This window comes from Ochotona princeps, chromosome 3, assembly GCF_030435755.1.
Source record: "Ochotona princeps isolate mOchPri1 chromosome 3, mOchPri1.hap1, whole genome shotgun sequence".
NCBI classification, from domain to species: domain Eukaryota; kingdom Metazoa; phylum Chordata; class Mammalia; order Lagomorpha; family Ochotonidae; genus Ochotona; species Ochotona princeps.
The window spans coordinates 85,532,062-85,556,782 of NC_080834.1; the positions used below are offsets into that span (position 1 = coordinate 85,532,062).

Below are 24,721 nucleotides of genomic sequence, written 5' to 3' on the forward strand. Positions count from 1 at the left end.
TCTAAATAAATAAATAAATAAATAAATAATCTTAAAAAAGATTCAGAGTGTTGTTTGTTTTTGGAACAGAAGCATCAAGTCACATAGAAACCTGCTATGCCTTTGTGGCAGAGGCTTGGTAATAACAAAACCAGTCTCTGGGGACTGCTACACAACTGGCCCTCCAAGATGCACTGACTCCACCTCATTTGCCTCTGAGCTGAGCAGAGTGACTGTCTGTGACACAGGTAAGCTCTTCGGATAAAAGGACTATTTATTCGGGAATAATTGTTGGCAATGATGGTGAACTGGAAAATCTAATGGCCAGTAATGTGTCTGAAGTGTTTAGGTCTATGTTCTGATTGAATCTGGTCACTCTATGCGTATGTGACCATGCAGAGCTGCTTCATGAGACTTACTATTTTTCCGCAAACAACAGGTGAGAAGGATGCAAGCATAAGTGCACTGTTGATTGGGCATGCTGCATGTTCCTCTTTAGTAGCCTGTGGATTTTTGTTTTTTTTTGGCTCATGTTTTTCTTTTCTTTTTCCTGTTATATCGTGAAACGTTATAAGAATCTTACACAAGACTTCAGCTTCATTCAGTTAATTCAAAAAAATTGCTAGGTACTCATATGAACTGCTATGATATGTGAAAGACTAGGGGAACAAAGCTTTACTGCCTGGTAGGGGAAGTAAGATAAACAAAGCTAAGCAGTTAAAATTAAATCATTATTTAACAACAGAGAAACACAAAATAGTGTAATGAGGGGAATTGAACTGCATGTACAAATTCAGTTTTATTGAAGAATACACATATAAAAGACAAACTGAAACGAACACTATAAAATAGTAACAGTAGTTGGATGATAAATTCAAAGTAATTTTAATATTCTTTATTCCTTTCTATTTTTAAAAAAAACAATTTTCACAATGAATATATGCTTTTTAGAAGAATGCTTCAAAATGTTTCTGGGGAAATTGAATTATAAGAAGTTTATTTTGGTGCTAGAAACATCTAAAATCCATGAACAATTTTTCCAGACTATGCATTTTTGAGAATTTTTTTTAAAGAGATTTATTTATTTTTAGTGGAAAGGCGGATTTATAGAGGAGAGACAGAAAGAAAGATTTTCCATCCACTGATTCACTCTCTCCCCAGATGGTTGCAATGCCCAGGCTGAGAAGATCCAAAACTTGGAGCCAGGAGCTGCTTCTGAGTCTTCCACATGGATGCAGGATTTCAAAGACTTGGCTCAACCTTCCCAGACCATAAGCAGAGGGTTGATCAGAAGTGAAGCAGCTAGGACACAAACCAGTGCCCATATAGGATCCTGAGACTTAGAGATGGAGGATTAGCCTGTTGAGCCATGTGACAGCCCTCTGAAAATTTGTTAAAGACCCTGAATACATGTAAATTTCAAAATTTTTGCAACCAAAACAAACCTTTAAATTCTATCTCCTATGTACTTTTTGAAATGCCCTCGTGTTAGAATCACTAAACGTCAAGTCTTATTGAAGGAATGAGAGTATTATCAAGCAGTAAGAGCGGTGGAAGTGAGGGGAGCAAATATTATATCTGTGATGGGGGAGGATCTGGAAGGCTGTAGGATTTATGTCTTTCCTAATGATCAAAAACTTTCACACCTTAGAATTTGGGTAATGATGTTTTAGTGAGTTGGAAGGGCACATTATTCCTACAACTTTCACCTCTACAGCATTAGAGGTCGGCAGTGCTAGTAGCTATTATCTGCTATGTTTCCTTTCAGATTTTGTATTATTTTAGGTATTTAATTTTATTTTTTACTGTAACTACCACAGAGAAATATTTCTTACGTCAGTAGACACTGTCAATCACTAGCCATGTGCCTATTTAAAGTATTTGCATTTGGCAATGGATTTTTCTACTAACCCCAGAAGGGTCTTTGACTACTTACTTCTTCCTATTCTTCTGAAGACTTTTGTCTGCTAATAATCAACTCACAGAGCATGGGTTTTCCAGGGTCAAATAGGTCCCTAGGAAAATGTCTTAGTGTAATATTGCACAAGCCATGGACTTCATTGGCCTAAGAGAATCCTGTCTCCTTGGTGGACACCCCTGGGTGATAGGGGCTACTTAGGCTTGTGGCTACAATTGAAGAGATTTATGAGGACAGAGTTGAGATGTAATTTCCAGGCTCCAGCTAACCTAAAGGGCAAGAGTCTTGGCTCACTGTGACCCTGGACGACTTATTTATGTTCCTTATGCTGTAGTTTTCTCACCCACAAATTGGAAATAGTAGCACCTGCTTCTTAGGCTTTTTTTGAATATTCAACTTAGCCTTTGTAAGTGCTTGACATGAAGATGCTATTTTAGGTAGTACTATAGCCAAATTGAAGGATTGTGGTGAGTTCTTTCTTCTTCATTGATAACAGGAGGAAAGGGAAGTAAATAAATGTGAGAGGGTATGATTAATTTTGTTTCTGTGAAATAGTACGGGAGGACAGAACACTTAAAGAATAATTGCCCTCAAAACAAGAATAATTGCCCTATGGTGTGATTCATGCAACAATAGAAGTGTGTTCAAGATAAAGAAAGAGTAATTATTTAGATATGAGGCTGGAGAGAGCTTTGAGAAATGCTACTTTGGCAGAGGTGTGAATAAGTAGTAGGGGTAAGTGAGGGTAGGAGTGATGGGGACCATGTCAGGCACAGCAGGTATGAACGGCACTATGCCTTTGCGATGATACTGCTAGAACTTAAAGTGTGGGGAATAGTGAAGGGTAGCGCCAGAAATGCAGCTGGGTTTAACTTGTGTGTATTAGAGGCTTGCATTTATGTCAGAGACTCTCAAAGAACCGGGGTCTTCCCTGGGCCCTTTCTCCTAGCTTTCCCAGAACTGCTGTAGGCCTTTAAGGTCAGTACTGGCTATATTCTTGGCTATTTCCCTCCATTTCAAAGCATGGATTCCATAACTTGAATATGTACTGATCACATTTCCTCCACCTCTAACTTGCCCCAGTTTAAATCCAGAGGGGCTGATGACCATTGCCTGGGAAGGGATGACTTTGGATCCAGATGAATTTGACTATGGCTCATTTGGAGACAGGTTGACACAGTATAGAAAGAGAATACTAGATCTGTGTAGCAGAACATACAAACCTGCACAGGATCAGCCTGAGTGGACTTGACTCAGTGGGCTGTCCCACAGAGCATGCTGGGGTTCAGGCAGCATCTGTCGGCTGAGGTAGTCTGGGGTCTAGAGGCAGTAGCTGAACAAAACTTTCTTTGAACCTATAGCAGGTAACTGCACACCATATTCGCTGTTGGCTGATGTTAATTTTCTGATTTTCATTTTATGCCTTAGATACAGTTTAAATTTTCAAGTAGAATTTTTATAAAAAAATTACTTTTAACAAATTTATGTATTGAAAACTTTATAGAGCAAACCCAGGGAGTATACTGAACTGTTCATTGTGGAAGGCCTTAAATTACACTATGCTTTTCTTTTTGTTCCTTCCAGAATGTCTTCCTTTTTGGTGACTATCAACATACTTATACTTCTTCATAGTGCAGGTGAGTCACTTGCAAAAAGCTTTATGTAAAAGCATTGGGGGTGATGAGGAAAACGGCAGCTTAGAGATAAACAAGCAAACAAGCAAATTACTTAATCCTTCCAAACTCAGTCTTTTTCATTTGTTAAATGGGAGCAATAAATCCCTAGTATATTCCTTACCAGGTCTGGGAAAGAATGTGGGTGTTGGGGAGTGGGGTGGAAGTGACTCACACACACATTATAAGCACAATGTTTATTCTATTCTTTCTTTTTTTTTTAAGTTAAGAAAACCTCTTACTTTATCCCACCCCTAATTTGATTTGTCTAGTTTGAGGCCAAATCTTGATGACTAGTCTTTTTTTTTTTAATATTTATTTATTTATTTATTTATTTATTTTTATTGATTACATTGCATTATGTGACACAGTCTTATAAGCACTGGGATCCCCTCCCACCCCTCCCCAAATCTCCCCACCCCCGGGTGGATTCCTCCACCTTGTTGCATTACCACAGTTCAAACTCAGTTGAGATTCTTTCATTGCAACCATCTACCAAGCATAAAATCCGGCATCTTATTGTCCAGATAAGTTCAACGGTTTCTTGGGAAGACCACCTCTGGTCTGAAGGTAGAGCAGACAGAGTATCATCCTGATCAATTAAAAGCCCCGACATTACATCAGTAACAATTTATAATGTAATGGAATTAGTTGACATGGTATTGAGTAACCAATATATTAAAAGAGAAAATAAAAGAATGCAAGTTCTGAACCACATCCTGTGACTTCTATATTGGCATTTCAATTATTAATTTATATATAACTGGGTTCTATACACCTTAAAATGGCTATAGATTACTATTCAGCTGTCTCAAGTCTATTTTAATTTTAGTATTTAGCAGTTCATAGCGTTGAAGCATGATTTTGCTGAACCTGGCTGTTTTTCGGGTAGTCTAACTCTGTAACTCTAATAAGACATATGTCAATAATTTAGGTGAACAATTTTAGGAGGGGTGTGCAGAGAAATCTTCCATACCCCAATGAGGAGTAACTAATCTTTGTGTCCCACCCAGTGAGTTATAAGTGCTTGATGACTAGTCCTATTCTCATCTAAAGTTTGAGAACCCCAACTAACAAAAAACCGAACAAAAGCAAAAACCAGACTCCTTCAAGTGACTCTGACAAATGCACATTTAAGAACATATATTTGCAGAATATTTGATGTCAGAGCTATCCATAAAAATCTATATGCAATCAGCACAGAGGTTATGGAACTCACTATGTCCAATGCTTCAAAAATCTTAGTCATGAATATACAGATGTTGGAAAGGTTTATGTAATTCTAGTAAATAAAAGTCTTTCAGCAAAAATTTGTAGAAAAAAAAAAATTAAAAGCATGATGAACCCAAAGTTGCAGTGGAACTGTTCTGTGGAGTGACCAACCACATGGACAGCCTCAGGAATGTGCCATCTCTTAGGGGCCTGTGAGAATCGGATTTTAAAGAGGCCAAACGATGGAAGGTGTCCCCAGGCTCCAGAGATCTGATCAGGGATTAGAGTTAGGCCAAGTCCAGCCAGGTGACTAGATTCTTTCTGTCTTTCCCCAGACCTGTGTATGTGTGTGTATGTGAGAAAAGTGAGGTGGTAATCCACTCAGGAAAAACCTGATCAAATAAATGAAAGGAACATATGTCAGTGAGAAGAGAAAGTGCCTGTTTCTTCTAATAATATCTTTCATTTCACAGCAGAATTGACAATGTATTTATTTCTATGTGCAGGTACATTAATTAGCATAGTATCTTTCAGCAGTACCCAATGGGTTTTCCTATATTAAGTTTTTTTTTTTTTTTTACTGAGATTTTGCCTCAGCTTCTTAAAGCTTTGAAGGGTGATTATATAATGGTTTAGAATTAGCATTGATTAATTAGAATGACTATCATCTGAAAATAAAAAACAGCAAATGCTGGTAAGGATGTGGAGGAAAAATGTACCCTGATCACTCTTGGTAGGAATATAAATTAATACAACCATTATGAAAGACAGTATGGAGATTCCTTAAAGATCTGAAAATAGATTATGACCTAGTCCTCTTATTCCTGTGAATATACCCAAATAAAATTAAGTCAGCATTTGCGAGAATTATTTGTACACCCATGTTTATTGCAGCTCAATTCACAATAACTAAGATATAGAATCAATCCAGATGTACAATAACAGATGACTGGATAAAGAAATAAAGAAAATGTGATGTATAGGAATACTACTATGGACTACTACTCAGTCTATTAACAAGAATGAAATCCTGTCTTTTGCAACAAAATGGATGCAAATGAAAATCATTATACATAGTGAAATAAGCCATTCACAAAAGCTTAACTACCATGTTTCCCTGATCTGTGGTGACTAATACACGGATTGACACTCTGAGGTTTGATTATTGTTTACAGCCTTTGTCTATACTCTGGAGGAATAGTAGGCTTTTTCCACTTGGTAGTTGTTGAATTCTTTACCTGATGGAGTGTTAAGCCTGTGATTGTGAAGTAAGATTAAAGTATGCCATTGTAACATTTAAAAAAAGAGAAAGAGAAGGAAATAGATGAAAGCAGGATAGGCTTGGAAGTATCACTGTGCTCCTACTTCTGTGCTGGTCAGTATGAAATTTATTCACTTTATGTAAGTAAGTTAAAATGTATTTTAAAAAGGAGGAATCTTGGAAGAAAAAAATGACAGGACTTAAACTACAAAAAGGAGTTATTTAGATTCAAGTAGGACCATCTACAGACATATCAGTCACAAGTTGGCTTTTGTATTACCAGTTTCATCAGCAGTAGATCCTGTCTCATGATTCGTTGGCTAGCTTGTATTCCTAAATTAGGACTTTCCCTAGGGACCAGAATGCGTGCAGCTGTAGCCAGACCGCCTGAGTAGAAGAATCAAAGATTGTCACATATTCCTGTGAGAGAGATTGGGAAAAGGGGCATCTTACTGAAATATTCACTTATGTGCTCTATTTCTTGTTGCTCTGGAAAATGACTGAGCCATGTAGGATAAAAAACAGTCCCTGAGCATGAAAAGGAATCCCAAGGTATTTCCTAACAACTCTGGGGCAGATGTTATTATGCTAATTATACAGGAGGATACTGTAACTCTTTTTTTTTTTTTAAGATTTATTCATTTTATTACAGCCAGATACACACAGAGGAGGACAGACAGAGAGGAAGATCTTCCATCCGATGTTTCACTCCCCAAGTGAGCCGCAACGGGCTGATGTGCGCCGATCCGATGCCGGGAACCTGGAACCTCTTCCAGGTCTCCCACGCGGGTGCAGGGTCCCAATGCATTGGGCCGTCCTCAACTGCTTTCCCAGGCCACAAGCAGGGAGCTGGATGGGAAGTGGAGCTGCCGGGATTAGAACCGGCGCCCACATGGGATCCCGGGGCTTTCAAGGCGAGGACTTTAGCCGCTAGGCCACGCCGCCGGGCCCGGATACTGTAACTCTTAAAGATTACAAAGCATTATTAAGGGGTATTTGGCAGTAGAACTTGAATTTACAGTTCAGTAGGCCAGGCTTGAAAAAAACCATAAACTACTGCTTCATGGTGATAGTTGTATCAGAAATATAACAATAATTCAAGCAAGAAAGCACTTGGACCTTTTATTTGCCAGTTTCAAATTTAATCCCGAAGTTTCTCCCTGCCTCCTTCTTCCTTCCTTATATCCATCACTCATTCATTTAATTAGTGATTGATTCATTTGTCAAAGTTAGGTGGAGGGTCTGTGATTAGCAGCTGAAAGAGCAAGTCTGCAGGAGATGGCTTTGCAACCTGGGTTTTATTCAAAGCTTTGCTGCTGCTCACCAAGGTGCGCGTCCTTGAGCAACGCCACTGCGGAGTTTTCTCAGTAGTTAGCTTGGGATTCTAATCCTCACCACCTCCAGGCTATCTCACTGATGGAGAGCTTTAATACCAGAAAAGCTTTTAGACTCTGTCTCACACATTTTAAATACTAGATAAATGCTACCTGGTATAGTCAGTGTTCTCTAGACTAACAGAAGAATCTGAGGAAGCAGGAGAGAGAGCAATTGATTGATTACAAGGAATCAGGTTATGCCATTCTGGAGACTGAGAAGGTCCAGGCTGTGCCTTCTGCAAGCAGGAGGCCTGAGGGAGACTATGGTGTGGTTCTGAGCCCAAAGGCTCGAGACCCAGGGAGAACCTGTGTTTCCAACTGGCGTCTGCACCAGGAAGAGGCTGCTCAGCAGTACCATCTTGCTGATAGGAAGACTCATTTTTTTATACAATGAAGACTTCAGCTGAGTGGATGTGGACTGCTGTGTGAGAGAGCGATTGGTTCTCCTGGGTCTACCCATTCAAAGATTAATTTCCTCCCCAAACACCCTCACAGACACACCCAGGCTGATGCGTGGCCGCCAATATTCATGTGACTGCTCCTGTTGCACTGGCTCTCAGTTGCACCTTGCTGGGCTGGTGGCTTGGAAGCTTCCGTGCCTAACATCTCTCTGGGATTTCATCTTGAGATTTCCTCATGTACATTTTTCTTTTATTTTATCTCTCTTGGTTACATCAAAGAGTAACTTTAGGCTCACACCCACCAACTCTTCTTTTTCACTACTTGTCAAGTGTAGAGTCTCAGGGAGAAAAAATAAAATTGCCTTATTAGAGTCCCTACTTTCTCATTATTCTTAAATTGGAAATTTAATTAGTCTTTTAGGTTGAAAAATTTGGTAGCATTGTCCCTAAATACCATTTTTAACTCTGGGAAGTCTTATTTCTTTTTTGTGTATGTTACCATTATCTTAATATTATATCCAAGGGCAATTTTTCTTCCTGGGAATCAGTTTTGTATTTCAGTAGGAGTCATTTGACAGAAGAATTTTGATTAGGAGTTTAATTTATAAGGTAAACTAGAGAGGGATAATTCTGATTTAAGTGGTAAGGGGAAAGCTACTGATGTGGTCTTTCCCTGATCATTAGTGGCAACCTCTGGGACACTAGTTGGAAGTATTGAATCATGTCATGATTTTATGAATAGTACATGGTACACACGTCAATCCTCCACAGGTTTCAGCTCTTTCACATGCTAACCCTGCCCAGCGTGGTTGGTAATATGTGACAAAAGCAGGTTAAAATGCTGGACATCGGTTTCTGCGTTTCTTTAGGGCTTTCTAGCATCACTGAAACCGGAAAGTAAAAAATGACACTTTTGAGATTCGTTTGCAGTTAGGTTCCTAGGTGTGATGTAGACCCTGCCCACCAGATACTCTTGTTCATTGATGACATTGACAATCAATGGAAATGGAGATAAAGGTGATAGTGATGAATCATCCTGTCTTTTTCCAATGTGACTCCAATAAGTGCAGTGTGGCACTGGAAGCAGCACTGGTGCTGATGAGGTCCTGATTTACCAGATTCCTAGTAAGGCAGAGGCAACAGCTTCTGCAGGGTTGTTCTCAGCCTCATGTGATGTGGGGGAGAAGAGAATAAATATTGCCCATGTTGCCTTCCAGTGATTTTGTGAATCATTTAGATCCCTGTTCTGAATTCCCATCTGTTTGAAATAGCATTTGTTATCAAAGCTTGCCTAAGCAGTGTTCATTGGTCCATAGTAACTCTACTTCTCTGATGTTCTCAGTGTCTACAGAAGAGGAGTTGCGAGCTCACCCATTCACTGATGTTACCCTCTCTTGCCATTTCTCCTTTGTGAAAGACACAGAGAATCTTGAGTTTTCTTGGAAAAGAGAAGACATCATAGAGGAATATGAGGTAGAGGATGACAAGGAATATTATCGCTTTTTAAGGCATTATGACATTTTTGAAGTATTCTCGAAGTTGGTTTACCAGTTCCACAATAATACAGAGCAATTGGAGGACCAGAACTCTCTGTATGAAGGAAGGGTCTCTGTGGATCGAGATGAAATCTTTGAGGGGACTCTATCACTTTTGTTAAGAAATGTGGATTTCTTGGATGAAGCTGTGTACAAGTGCTCAGCTATCACACCAAATGGAAGAGGGGAAAGTACAATTAAACTAATAGTAGAAGGTAAGGGAAATTTTTTTAATGAATTTGGTTTCAAACCTCTTTTTCTAAAAATAAGTGTCAGTTTGGGGCTGTTCTCATATTGTTATAGGTTTTTCTTGCCCCTACAATAATAGTTTCATGTTTGCTAAAAAATATTGCTCTTGGAGTATACATTGTGGATACCACTTGGGATGCATGTACACTGTATCAGAGTGCCTAATTGGAGTCCCAGATTCTTGGCTTTCAGTCCATTTTCCTGCTGATACACAACCTTGGAGGCAGCACATGATGGCTCAAGTACCTGGACTCCTGCCTCTCATGGAGGACATCCAGGTGGGAATTCTGGGCTCTGGCTATTGCAGGCATTTGGGGAATGAACCGGCAGATAGAATTTCTTTCTTTCTCTCTCTCTCTCTCTGTCTCTCTCTCTCTCTCTCTCATTCCCTGTTGTTCTCTAATACATTTTTTAAAAATAGCCATTTTCAAAGTATATATTCTTCTGAATAAAATGTGCTTTATCTGTACCTGTATATATCATTCATTCATACAAACACAACATTAAAAAGAAAAACAGAATAAAGAAGCACTAGGCTTACTTCACACTTTCTGAATGATTTGTAACACCCAAATCCATGAAATGTGATGTGATAATCCTGCATGAAAACTTCAAGGTGTGAAATGAGCAGAGCCCTGCCTTGGGAGTCAGGAGTCCCAGGTTCTGTTTCAGGATGACTTGGAACTACTAATTTAGATTTTCTCACTATGAAAGTGGAGGTTGGACCAGATTAAAGGCTCTTCAGAATGCCCCAGGATCCATATCCTTCTCAGCATTACAGGGAAGGCTATGTTCTTCTCATGAAAGATCTCATAGGGTTTTGGGAAAGCATGGCAGAATTTCACCAGGATGAGAGTTGGGAAGAGATATACAGGTGGTGGTGGTGGTAGGAATCTTTTATTATCCTCCATGGTTCTAAGCAGGGTGTCTGAGGTCAGACATGAATCTGGAATGAACTTACCCAAAGAGAGGACGAATCTGAAAATAGCAGACAGAGGAGATTTGGAAGGCAAGGGTGTGCAAGAGTCCCATTCTCTTACTGTGTTTGCATTGAAACTTTACAGTGTACTATGAAATACATTTTTTACACAGGGGTTAATAGGAAAACCAAAGATGAGATCTACGCTAGCCTGAGCTTCCTGGGGGATGAAATAAAGGAACGAATTGTTATTTTTTTCCCAATCAGACTCTGAAATGCCCCCGGTGCAGTTCAGTAGAATGGATGACGAGGACGTAGCCACTTGTGTCTCCCAGGGCTGGTATCTCACACCCAACGTGACCTGGCTGGACCGTGCAGAGAGAGACCTGAGCAACCACAGCACAGTGGAGGTCCTCGAGGAACAACTGAACGGCTTCTTCAGGGTGTTCTCTGTCCTGAAATACCCTGTCAAGCTCCATGAGAAATACGTGTGTTACATAACAGAGACGGACGTGAATAACCAGCCCTTCCGGATCATCCGCAAGTACCCAAGTAAGTACACGGCGAACCCATGAGAGCAGGGGATATTTCACCACTAAGAAGTCACCTTTCAGTAGTATTTACTGAATTGCTGGGCATTTGGGGGTTTCAAGAAGCATCAAGAACCTAAGATTGTGGATCTCAGGGCTGGAGATGGTGGTGAGGTGGAGTCTGTTACTGCAGACCAGGCTTCTCTGCCTCACCTTTGTCACGTGACAGGCTGAGCGCTCACAGCTGCCATTAAGAGCCTCTCACCATTTGCCCATTACTTCACATTTGACATCTGAAGTCCTTGCTCAACTCTGAAAGGCAGTTGTAAGGAATGACCCCCTTCAAGCTGAGGAAACCAGGAAATGACTAAGAACATAGCTAATAAGCACAGGAGTCAGATGTCACACCCATTCTTTCTGAATCCAAAGTTCGTGAACTTTTTTTTATGCCACACTGCACTTATTGATACAAAACTACATACTACAGGAATAGAACCGAGTGTGGAGAAAGGGTGCCGCTGGGTGATAAGTCATGAGGCAAGAAATGAAGCTATTGTTCTTACCATGAATCCTGGACAGTATTATAATTGTATTCTGTTGTGCCTTGTAGTTCCCTGACAGTCCTTTGGAGAAAAAATTTGATCAACCATTTTTTAATGTAGCTGTTCTATTCCGTCTTAGTTGTTTATAACTCAGGGGGTTAATAAAGCATGTAAGAAAAAGAATGGATATTGATTGAGTGAGGTAGTCTTGCTTACCACACTTACCCCACAGTGATCTCTGAGTTAAATACTTGTGCTATCCCATTCAGCTAAAGAGGAAATTAGGGTAAGAGAAGGTAAATTATTGGTCAAAGGCAACTCAGCTGATAGGGTTAGAGGCCAGGCCTTCAGTCTGGATCTAATTCTCAAAAAGGCCTGGGTATTTTCCACTGCAGCTTGGCTGACTCAGAGGCTAATTACACAGTGTTAGTCCTTGTGCTATGGTGCCCATAGCCTCAGGCAGTGGTCAGTGATCCGTGTTAACACATGTGACTTCACCTGCCTCTTCATCAAGGAAAAAGTGATTCTGATGAGGAAACATGCTGCATACACTAATTCCTCCTTTCTGTGTCCTTGACTTAGGGACTGCACTCAGACCCCTAGTATTCACATGGAGCAGAGTATGACTGGGGGTAGAGGTGGTGGGGAACAGGAATGGGGACAGTAGGTGTCTTCTTCTACCAACCATAGCGCATGGAAGAAGGAAACATACCTAGAGAGCTGAAATAGCTGTCCAAGGTTGTACAGCTCCTGCACAACAAAGTTTTAAGTGAGTTTATCTTTATGGTTTTGTGGTGTAGATTATATAGACCTGGAGCTTACGGCATTTGAGATCTTATTGCCAAGCTTGGATCTCTCAGGAATCAGCTATGAATATTATACAACTGTTAAAAATATTCATTTATGGGTCCAGTATAGTAGCCTAGTGGCTAAAGTCCTCACCTTGTATGCACTGGGATTCCATATGGGCCCCGGTTCTAATCCTGACAGCCCTTCTTCCCATCCAGATCCCTGTTGTGGCCTGGGAAAGCAGTCGAGGACAGCCCAAAGCCTTGGGATCCTGTAACTGTGTTGGAGACCCTGAGGAGGCCCTGGCTTTGGATTGGCTCAGCTCTGGCAGTGGCAGCCACTTGGGGAGTGAACCAGCTGACAGAAGATCTTCCTCTCTGTCTCTCCTGCTCCCTGTATATCTGAATTTCCAATCAAAAAAATAAAATCTTTTTAAAAATTCATTTACTAAGGAAAGGTTCACCATGCTAAAATTCTTAAAAGATTTATTTTATTTATTTGAGAAAAAGAGAGAGGGAGAGATGTTTCTTCAGCCTGCTGATTCACTCCCCAAATGACCATAAGAGCTAGGGTTAGGCCAAGCTGAAGCCAGCAGCTAGGAACTCCAACCCCATTTCTCACATGGGGCAGGAGATCAAATACTCGGGCCACCTTCTGCAGCTTTCCCAGGTGTATTAGAAGGGACCTGGATCAGAAGTGGAACAATGGGAACTTGTCCTAGCACTCCAGTGTGAAATGCTGATGTCACAAGCTGTGACAGCTTGCTGTGCCATGGTACTGGCTCTACAGTAGTAAAAGTTTTAAAAGCAACATATAAATTTGTATGAGTCCGCATTGTTTACATACAGATTAGGTGAATAGGAATTATTATTATAGTTAGAATTGTTAATGATGATTCCTGGTTCCTTCTGCATGATAGAATTATGGGAATTTTCATTTTTGTACTTGTTTCTTTAATGTAGGTTTCTCTAATGAATATGAAGTTTGTATAGTCTTCTAAAAAAGGTGTGATTTTTTAAAAAAAGTTGAATTTTAACAACTTTATGAAAGATAATTCATTTGTAATAAGATTCATATATATGACATACATAATTGTTTTAGAGCATTCACAGAATTGTGCAGTCATTACTAGGTAATTTTATAATCTTTTCATTACCCTGAAAAGAAGCCCTATACCTTTGCAGTCACTCTCCATTTGTTCCATTGTGTCTTCCAGTCCCAAGCAACTACTAATCTACTTTCCAGCTATATAGGTTTTCCTATTTTAACCTTTGCAATAATTGAATCATATGTGATATGTGATCTTTAGTAACTGCCTTCTGTCATTGAGAATAATGTTTTCAGTGTTCACCCATGTTGTGGTTTATTACAGTGCTTATTTCCCCCTTTATTAATTTCAATACCATACTAAATATATATATATATACATATACATATATATACATATATATAATATACAGTATATTTTATGTATATGTCTTTGGTTGTTGGAGATTTGGGTAAATTATACTTTTTGAAAACTAATTGGAATGAGTAATACTGCTATGAATATTTGTATACAGTCTTTGTGAAATTTCACTTATCTTAGGTTTGTGCAGAGTGGATTTAAGCCCTGTCCTATTTTTTTTAACCGTTCAAACCACTGCTAGATTGTCTTCCAAAGTGGCTGCACAATTTTATGTCCACAGCAGCAATGTATGATTTCAGCACAGGGTGATTTCTCAACGCCCTTGACAGATCCCACTCTTATCTGTTTTTGTTGTGATAGCCTCCTGACAGGTCTGAGTGGTCTTTGTGGTTTTGAGCTGCATCTCCCTGATGGCACATGACATTTATCGTATTTTCATTTGCCTGTTGTTGAGTTGTTTATCTTATTTGGAGAAATGTCTATTTAAATCCTTTGTCCATTTAAAAAAAATGGGTGATTTATCTTTTTCTTATTGAAAAGAGTTGGTATATTTTTAATACAAAGTCCTTAGCAAATATGTAATTTACAAATATTTTGTTCCTTTCTGTGAGTATTTTTTAACATCTTTCACATCTCGATTATGTCTTTTTAAAAAAAAATTAATTTAATTTTATTGGAAAGTCAGATAGAGAGGAGGAGAGACAGAGAGGAAGATCTTCCATCCGATGATTCACTCCCCAAGTGGCCACCACGGCCAGAGCTGAGCCAATCCAGAGCCAGGAGCCTCCTCAGGGTCTCCCACGTGGGTGCAGGGTCCCAAAGCTTTGGGCCGTCCTCAACTGCCTTCCCAGGCCACAAGCAGGGATCTGGATGGGAAGCAGGGACACCAGGACACAAACTGGTGTCCATATGGAATCCCAGTGCAAGCAAGGCAGAACTTTAGCCACTAGGCTACCACACTGGCCCAATATGTCTTTTTTTTTTTTTAAAGATATATTTATTTGTTTAAAATACAGATCTACAGAGAGAGAGAGAGAGAAAGAAAAGAGAGAGAGAGATGAGATCTTCTCTCCACTGCTTCACTCCCCAAATAGCTGCAATGCTCAGGACAAGGCCAGGCTGAAGCCAGGATCCAGGTTTACTGAGAGGGTAGAAGGGAATCCACTACTTGAGCCATTTCCACTCCGTTCCCAGGTGCATTAGCTGGAGCCTGGGCGAAGCACAGCAGCTGGGGATCTGGCTGGCGCTCGTATGAGACATTGCCATTGCTGGAGGCAGGTTAGCTCTGGTGCTCGTATGAGACATTGCCATTGCTGGAGGCAGGTTAGCTCTGGTGCTCGTATGAGGCATTGCCATTGCTGGAGGCAGGTTAGCTCGCTGTACCGTGTCAGCCTGGACAATGTCTTTTGAGACACAAAAGTTCCTGATTTTGTTGAATTTATCTTTTTGGTTTTTTGTCACTTGTTATTTTAGCGTTATGTTAAAAAATCATTGTCTCAAGTGATATTTATTCCTGTGTATTCTTCCAACACTTCTACAATGTTTGCTCCTGCATTCTATGACCCAATTTACTTTTTTTTTTTAAAGATTTATTTTATTTTCATTACAAAGTCAGATATACAGAGAGGACGAGAGAGAGGAAGATCTTCCATCTGATGATTCACTCCCCAAGTGAGCGCAATGGCCAGTGCTACACCGATCCGAAGCCAGGAGCCAGGAGCTTCTTCCAGGTCTCCCACGCAGGTGCAGGGTCCCAAGGCCCTGGGCCATCCTCGACTACTCTCCCAGGCCACAAGTAGGGAGCTGGATGGGAAGTGGAGCTGCCGTGATTAGAACCAGTGCCCATATGGGATCCCAGGCGCGTTCAAGGCGAGGACCTTAGCTGCTAGGCCATGGCACCGTGCCCGACCCAATTTACTTTTAAAAATATATTATTTTTTAAAAAAATCTATTTATTTGAAAGGCAGAGTGATAGAGCGAGGATGAGGAGAGAATCTTCCAACCACTGGTTTCCTCCCCAAAAGCTACAACAGCCCAGGCTATGCCAGGCTGAAACCAGGAGCCAGGAAATCCATCCTAATCTCCCACAGTGGTGGCAGGGGCCAAGTACTTAGCAAGAAGCTTGATTGGAAGCACAGTCACCAGTACTCAAATTGTCACTACAAGATAGGCAAATGATGCCCCCTCTCTTTTTCCCCCAGCAACTTAGGTTAGAAAGTTGATTTATTGCTTTGTGATCTTTCCTTCTTTTTACTGTAGGCATTTAAAATGCTAAATTACCCTCTGGGCACTGTTTTAAATGAAAGTTTGATGTATTTTATTTTCATCTTAAAATATCTTTTTTTTTTTTTTAAGATTTATTTTATTTTTTTTTACTACAAAGTCAGATATACTGAGAGGAGGAGAGACAGAGAGGAAGTGGAGCTGCCAGGACTAGAACCAGCGGCCATATGGGATCAAGGCGAGGACCTTAGCCACCAGGCCACGCCGCCAAGCCCTTAAAATATCTTTAATATCTGAGGCCAGCACAGTAGTCTAGTGGGTGAAGTCTTCACCTTGCATGTACTGAGATCCCATATGGGTGCCAGTTCATGTCTGAATCCTGCACTTCCCATTCAGCTGTCTGCTCGTGGCCTGGAAAAACAGTCAAGGACGACCCAAAACCTTGGGATCCTGCAACCGTGTGGAAGACCTGGAAGATGCTCCTGACTCCTGGCTTCAAATTGGCTCAGCTTTGGCAGTGTGGCCATTTGGGGAGCAAATCAGCATATGGAAGATGTTTCTCTGTCTCTCTTTAGAAATCTTTTTAGTATCCCTTGGTATTTCTTCTTTAATCTATTTGTTATTTAGAAATATGTTTTTAATGCACATATTGTTATTCCCTATATCTTATGCTGTTAATTTTTTAAGCTTAAAAAAAAAGCAAATCATGAACAAAAATACCTTAGTTTAATGAAAATACAGACAGTGGCTAAAAAGGAAACTGAAAGAACTCTCACTTTTTCTATGCTTCTCTGTAGAGGAAAAGGAGCCAGAGTCACAGTCTGAGTGGCCACCCTCTTTCCTACTGTCCTATGTCTTTTTGAGAAGGCAGTGGAATTTATTAATTCAGCAAATACAGGTAGATTGCCATGTCAGTGCTAGAAATACAAAGATAAATGAGGGAGACATAATTTCCACCCTTGTGGAGAACATAAAAATTAAATGAGTGAACACTGCAGAACCAGAAAAGATATGGAGAGAAACCAGATGTACTGACCTAGAGGGCTACCAGCATTGCATAGGGTTGTGCCTCTGCACACACCATCCCCAGGCAGCATTACCGGCACCACTTGGATTTTGTTGGAAATGCACATTGTTAGGCTCATCCAAGACCACCGAATAAAAAACTCCAGGAACAGGCCTAGAACTTTGTGTTGTAAGAAGGCCACCCAGTGTTGTCTTAAAGGTACTCAAGTTTGTGAATTACAGATGAAAAATATCAGCCCTTGGTTGAGTAAAGATAGCCAGAGTGTCTCTATTCTGTCTCTTCTGCAGGGATGGGGATAGCATTTCCTCAAAGCCATGGTCAGCAGGCAAGGACAACAGAACTCCTGGCTGCTTGCCCAGTGCAGTAAAACAAGGTCAACCAGATGGACTCCTAAATTTGAGTTTATCATGTGAGTTAGCTTTACCTTAAAAGGAGACAAAAGAGGGGTTTCCTTATTCCCCAGACTTTTCGGTCTCTCCCACATATTCAGAAGTAGTTTAGATATTTGAGCATAACAGGGTGCCTCGGACTTTCTTCTGAAAACACTACGGTGTATTATTGGTGAACTAAATTTAAAGAAAACTGTTTCTTATCCCCTGAGAAATTTAACATCTTAAACAAAATCCCAGGAATGCCTGAGAGGCTCTGTATTTATTTTTCTTTGCTCCTTCTCTTATACTTTTTGTTTAATCGCTTTGAGACCCAGCATCTGCTTGTTGCTCAGCTCCAGGCCATTGCTTATGGCTCTGACGCAATGACCCACGCCCTTGGAATCTTGGAGTGACTTTCTTTTTTGGTCTACCACTTGAACTCCTCCTGCTCAGCCTTCAAGATTTGGCCCAGACTTAGCCCTTCTTTACCCTGCTATCATTTCCAGTCATCCAATAATTCATTCATTCATTTATCGAATACTAGTCAAGCTCCAGCTCTAGGCCAAATACTCTTTTAGGTACTGGAAAGGCAACAGTGAACAAAACAAAATTCCTGACCTCTCAAAGCTCACATGCCAGTGGTAGGGAAAGTAGACAGTAATAGAACATTAAAATGCATAGTATCTCACTGCCTGTGTCCATTTGGATTAAATGTAAAACAAGAAAAATTGATTTCAGCTCAGGTATAGGAGAATCGTGAGTAGAAGGAAACACCATGAGACTACTGGGATATTGGTAATACTCTGTTTCTTGATGTGGACACAGGACACAGGGTTGGATTCCGCTTCTGAAAATTAATTGAGCTGGATACTTAACATAAACTTTTTCTTTTATGTTTTTTAAGGTTTGTTTATTTTTATTGGAAAGGCAGATTCACAGAGAGAAGGAGAGACAGAGAGAAAGATCTTCTATCTGCTGATTCACTCCCAAAATGGCCGCAACGGCCGGAATTGAGCTGATCCAAAGCCAGGAGCTAGGAGCCAGGAGCTTTTTTTGGGTCTCCCATGCAGGTGCAGGGTCCCAAGGTTTTGGATCATCCTCTACTGCTTTCCCAGGGGACATCAGCAGGGAGTTGGATGGGGACTAGAGCAGGTGGGATACAAATCGGCATTCATATGGGATCCTGATGCTTGAAGCGGGGGGGGGGGGATAGATTTGGCCAACTGAGCCATTACCCCAGACCCAACATGTACTTTTCTTAACATGTACTTTTTCTATATTGGGTTATCTTTCAGTATAATGTAAAAAGTATGTGGTATATCATATGGTGAATAATTATGGAGAGAAAAGTAAAGCAAAGAAAGTTACTAAAGTGATGGAGGGTTGTAATTTTAAATAGACTGTTCAGAGAAAGCCCCACTGAATAGTTAAATTTTAACGAAGCTTTGGTTAAGATTAGAGCCATGCCTTGAGGCAGGCAAGGACTAATGGTTTTGAGAAACAGGCAAAGAGGGCTCAAGAGTGCATATGTCGGCCCAATGGCGTGGTCTATCAGTTAAAGTCCTTGCCTTGAACGCGCCCCGGGATCCCATATGGGCGCTGGTTCTAATCCCGGCAGCTCCACTTCCCGTCCAGATCCCTGCTTGTGGTCTGGGAAAGCAGTTGAGGACGGCCCAAAGGTTTGGGACTCTGCACCCGCGTGGGAGACCTGGAAGAGGTTCCTGGTCCCCTCTTCGGATCGGCAAGCACTGGCCGTTGTGCTCACTTGGGGAGTGAATCATTGGACGGAAGATCTTCCTCTCTGTCTCTCCTCCTCTTTGTATATCTGACTTTGTAATAAAAATAAATAAATCTTTAAAAAAATTTTTTTAGGGCTTGGCAGCTTGGCCTAGTGGCTAAGGTCCTCGCCTTGATCCCATATGGCCGCTGGTTCTAATCCCGGCAGCTCCACTTCCTCTCTGTCTCTCCTCCTCTCAGTATATCTGACTTTGTAACAAAAATAAAATAAATCTTTAAAAAAAATTTTTTTTTTAAAAAAAGAGTGCATATGTCAATAGCATAATGAAAATAGGAGGCTGGATTGTATGTTGTCTTATATACCCTACTAGGGCTATTGGCTTTTCCTCACACTGTGGAAAAAGCCAAAAGAGAGTTTTAAGCTGAGGTGTGACATGATCCAACCCATTGTATCAGGTTCTTTCTGGTTACTCTAGAGAACAGTCCTAAGAGAGGCAAGGGTGGGAGGAGGGTGACCAGTAGGAATCTAAATGAGACAAGATGGAGGCATGACATAAAGTGTTAGTGCAAGCAGTGAGAAAAGGTGGGATTATCTATATATTTATGAAATAGAGAAAACGGGATCTGCTGGCATATTAGACCATAGAATGAGGGAAAGAAAACTTTGATGACTAAGGCTTTTTCCTTGAGCAGCTGGAAGGCTGGAAAGAACAGTTATTCTTGATTAGGAAGTGCTGGAGTCTGGCTTGGAATGTGTACAGTTGGAAATGCCCATGTGAAACTCTTGAGGGGCAATGTGAAGTAGGGAGTGGAGTAGATTATGAAATTGCAGTTTAGGAGGGAGGTCTAGGTTCAAAAGAGGAACCTGAGTGTGTAACCTGTAGATGGTATTTTACATTATGAGACTGGATAAGAGCTGAGCCCTAGAACACTCTGGAATTTGTAGATCAGAGAGATGAAAGAGAATGAGACATGGACAGTAAAGAAGAAAGGAACCTAGGAGTGTTGGGACCTGGGAGCCAATGAAGAAATTGCTTCCGGTGTGAGATGCTGACACTAAGAATTATGTCAGAGCCAATAGCTAGAATCCAGGCATGTTAGTGGAGACAATATAGAGAACAGAAGAGTGTAACATCAGACGGTGATGGGTGACTAAGAAAAATGGTATCAGAATTTAAGCAAGAGGCTTGTTGAAAGGAGGAAAAGAGAATGATCTGGAAGACATAATACATTTACCTTGCAAGTGTGGGGAGGATGTTGGAAAGAAGGCCAGCAGTGCTTTGAAAGGGCTACAAAAGGAAAAGTATCCTCAAAGGAGAGTCAGATTTCAGTTAGAGCAAGACACAGAGAATGGAAGGGGTTTGTTGAGGAACCTCAGGTGATGAGTTTCAAAAGTTAGGGGTAGGCTGGAGGTGCAAGTCAGAAAAGGGAAGGTGCAGAACCATGAAGTGCTCAGAGTGATCTGAGATTAAGGACAGAGTGGCTCTGGGCTTCATGAGGGATGCGATATGATGGTCTTAAGACGGACCATGAAGGCAAACTGTTAATGTTGCTGGGGGAAGAAGGAGGGAGTATTGCAGGATGACTCAGAATTCTGAGGTCTCTTCATTCTCAGAGATGAATCCGTATAGGCCAAGGTGGAACAGAGGTAATCATAGAAAGTGCAACGCTGGCACTCCTTTTGATTCCTGTGGATAGGGAAGGAAGAGAAAGAACAGCAGGATGGCTCCACAGCTCAGGCTGTGCCTATTACACTGTTCACATTGAGTCTAATGTGCCTGGCACCCCTGGAGGAGAGTGATGTGCTCTGGGAGAACAGTCTTTATAGCATCTCAAACACGTTGTATCTGCAATTTACTGCGTTGTTGGGATTCATTATTCATCTTGTCACAAGATGAATCTCTCATGAGCAAGGACGCAATTCTCTTCTCTCTCTTCTGGTAGATAAAAGGAAGTTGCATTAAGTATTAGCTCTTAACTGCCAAATCTCATCATCATGGCATTAGGGATGTAAAATAGCTAAGAGCCTCGAAGGAAGACTGCATGACCTCTTGATTCCTTTTCTTAGGGTACATCAGGAATATCCTCCTCCCTTCTACCCCATGCCACGCGAATTAACCAAAGAGCTATGCAGTCCTTTTTTGGATTGGGATGAATTATTTCTGGAGCACACTGTAATGTGATGGGCTGCCCTGACCTGATGACATCAGCTCCTCTTCTCCTTGTCTCAGGCCCACAACCTAAAAGACAAGCTCCTTATGCTATAGCCCCGGGCCTATCTCCCTTCTGTTTCTTTTTGTTGTCAGAAATGTAATTCCATTCACTTCAGTGACTATTTTCTCTTCTGTAATTTTTCAAACAATATTTGTTTGACTAATAGGAGGGTAAGTCAGAATGTGGTCTTACAAATGAAGGAGAGTTGCTTGTGGCCTAGGAAAGCAATTAAGGACCCTATACTGGCATGGGAGACTAGGATGAGATTCCAGGCTCATGGCTTCAGATTAGCTCAGCTCACCCTGTTGTGGCCACTTGGGGAGTAAATTATTGGATGAAAGACCTTCCTGTCTGCTCCTTTCTGTATATATGACTTTCCAATAAAAATAAATAAATCTTAAAGAAAAAAAAAGCAAATGAAGGAAAGCTATGCAGTTGTGAGTAGGTTATTCTCAAGCAACACTTTTACCACTATTGGAAAGAGGGGAGAAAGAATTCATTGCTCATGATTGTTCTTTCCTGTGTGACTTTTAAGAAATTCAATGGGGCCTGGCGTGGCAGCCTAGCAGCTAAAGTCCTTGCCTTACATGCACTGGGATCTCATATGGACACTGGTTCTAATCCCAGCTGCCCTGCTTCCCATCCGACTCCCTGCTTGTGGCCTGGGAAAGCAGTCGAGGATGACCCAAAGCCCTGGAACCCTGCACCCATGTGGGAGACCCAGAGGAAGCTCCTGGCTCCTGGCTTCGGATCGGCGCAGTCACTGGCTGTTGCGGTCACTTGGGGAATGAATCATCGGACGGAAGATCTTCCTCTCTGTCTCTCCTCCTCTTTGTATATCTGACTTTCTAATAAAAATAAAATAAATCTTTAAAAAAGGAAATGCAATGTAGCTGAATACAGTTTGCTTCTAATGTAAAAGTGATCTATTGTGTTTTATTTCCTTTTGAACAGAGAGAAAATATCCTGATGACTACTATTGAGAAATTTGAATTACATCTGTCCAGGGGCCTGTCCTGCCTCAAGCCACCAGAGTACTTGGTTTTCCCTTAGGAATGATATTCTTTTTGTGCTAGACACTTACCTTGTCATAAACAGAAAGAAGGAAGGAAGCAGCAGATCGGGGATTTTATCTGACATGATTGGTGATCCTATATTTTGCCTCTTGTTACATATGTATGTTGAAGGCTGTTTCTTTATTTCTCTGCTTTAATAAGATTTATTTCTATTTAATCATATGCCTCTCACAAGTGAAATTCCGAGTAAAATTAAAAAATTTTAACTGAAAAGTAGAAGATTATAGCCCAATGAATGAATGGTCCACTTTGTGTGTTTCTTATTGGGGTGATATTTCAGTGATGGATGACTTGGTGGGGCATTCAGAGCAGAGAAATCTGCAGTAGATTATTTCCAAGACATTGAATGAGACACACATCCAGTATCAGGTCCTTGGTTTGGGTCCTAACTCTGCCCCTGATTCTAGCTTCCTGCTGCTGTACATCCTCAAAAGCACAGGTAATAGTCCAGTAGTTGGGTGTCTGCCACCTGCATGTAAGACTCAAGTAGAATTCCAGGCTTCTGGCTTCAGCTTGGCACAGCCCTAGCTCTAGATATTTGGTGAATGGCCTCGCTGACGGAGTTCTCTGTCTCTCTATGCCTCTAAAACAAATAAGTAAATATATCATTTTAGAAATGATTACAGGTGAAAATTATTGTATTTGTTAAAATCTATGCATTACCAAACACTCTGAAGATCTTTTTAAAATATTTATTTATTTTTATTGGAAAGCCAGGTTTTCAGAGAAAAGGAGAGAGAAAACTATCTTCATCTGCAGGTTCACTCTCCAAATGGCCACAATGGCTGTAGCCAAGCTGAACCAAAGCCAGGAGCCAAGAGCCTCAGCTGGGAATCCCACACAGGTGCAGGTTGCAGGGTCCCAAGACTTTACTTGGGACCTTCTACCTTCTACTGCTTTGCCAGGCCACAAGCTGGGAGGTGGGTGAGAAATGGAGCAGCTGGGACATGAACCACACCCATATGAGATCTAAGCGCAGGCAAGTGGAGGATTTACCCAACTGAGCCATCCTTTGCAGCCCTGGAAATCTTCTAAATTCGAAGAAGGTGAGATTAGCTTTTGAGCTTTTCTAATTTTCCCAACTGATCTTAGAGTTTATTTGTCCTCTGCCTTACCATCCACACCTCTCCTATGCCTTTTCTTTCTGCATGTGGATTCCCATCTGCTATAGTCTGTTTGTGACTGGCCTCCACCCAAATTCTGACTTTCAAAACGGGGTTATTAGGAGGAAGGGGCTTTGGGAGATTATTAGGTCATTAAGGTGGAGACCTCATGAATGGGATTCATGTCCTCATAAAGAAACCTGAGGAGGTCCTTTGTTCTTTATGCCAATGAGAATTCAATGAGAAGTTACCATCTATGGACCAGAAAAGGGCTCCTTACCCTTCAATCTGTTAGTTTTTAGGCTCAGTTAAAGTTCTTACACACAGCTAATTTTCCACAGCCAAGTCCTCTTTTCATAAGTTTACCACCACAAGTCAAAATCCCAGATGCAGCGAGGTGCTTAGCAGGCCTTTTATTCTGGCAGGGTAGGAATGGAACCAGAGCTGGGGTAGTTAGGATCGATCAATGCCAAATACCACTCACTGCTACATGCTAAAGCTTGGGCTGTGGGGCTGCCTGGCAGAGCTAGATCACAGCTCCTGCCAGTGAGAATCAGAACTGGAGATGGAAAGTGTTAGGCTGGGCCATGGCACCAACCAGAATGCGAGAGAATGGGATCTAGGGGTGGATTCTGTGGGGGTTGCATGGGCCCACGCCTGTGGATCTGCAATTTCTACCAGTTTGCTTGGGAGGTGGGAGTGGTGATGTGGACAATGTCAGCCAATTGACTTTGGAAGGATTTCCTTATCCTTAGAGCGGTGATAGCAGCAGCATCTCAGAACTATCGAAACCACATGAGCAGAGCCCTCGGAAAACTCCCCACAATGGGGACCCTGGGATGACATCAGGTGGCTATTCCCCATCCCCGGGTATTGAGGTGGTTGTGAGGCTGGGCGTGGTTTCTCCCGTCGTATCCTCTGCTCCCTCAGGTACGGGAAGAAGAAAGAGAATGTGTAAACAGTAGTCTCACCTACTTTTCCTTGATCTTTGACCTTTCCCTCCTTGATCAACTATGTAAACATCATCAAAAATAAAATAAAAATAAATAAATAAATAAAATAAGAATTTTGGAGCCAAAAAATTTTGTTTTGAGTTTCCCCAGCTCCTTGAAATGCTGCTAATATGTACAATTTAGATTAAATGTTTTAATTTTACTGAAAGCACCAAGGAGAGACAG

At 41.2% G+C, this 24,721-nt stretch overlaps 1 protein-coding gene across 1 annotated transcript; it reads left to right on the top strand.

Moving 5' to 3' along the window:
• Window positions 1–75: 75 nt before the first annotated feature.
• Window positions 76–22,586, top strand: LOC105941962 (butyrophilin subfamily 2 member A2-like). The gene is made up of 5 exons (XM_058661951.1): window positions 76–227; window positions 3,482–3,534; window positions 9,163–9,570; window positions 10,791–11,075; window positions 22,319–22,586. The coding sequence occupies exons 2-5, from the start codon at window positions 3,483–3,485 to the stop codon at window positions 22,345–22,347; spliced, it is 774 nt and encodes a 257-aa protein (XP_058517934.1). The 5' UTR covers window positions 76–227; window position 3,482; the 3' UTR covers window positions 22,348–22,586.
• Window positions 22,587–24,721: the final 2,135 nt, after the last annotated feature.

Bases quoted from the DNA above. Each gene is read 5' to 3' on its own strand.
- LOC105941962 (XM_058661951.1), top strand. From the start codon at position 3,483: ATGTCTTCCTTTTTGGTGACTATCAACATACTTATACTTCTTCATAGT. The intron at 9,571-10,790 runs GTAAGGGAAATT...TTTCCCAATCAG, and splicing joins AATTAAACTAATAGTAGAAG to ACTCTGAAATGCCCCCGGTG. The intron at 11,076-22,318 runs GTAAGTACACGG...CCTTTTGAACAG, and splicing joins GATCATCCGCAAGTACCCAA to AGAGAAAATATCCTGATGAC.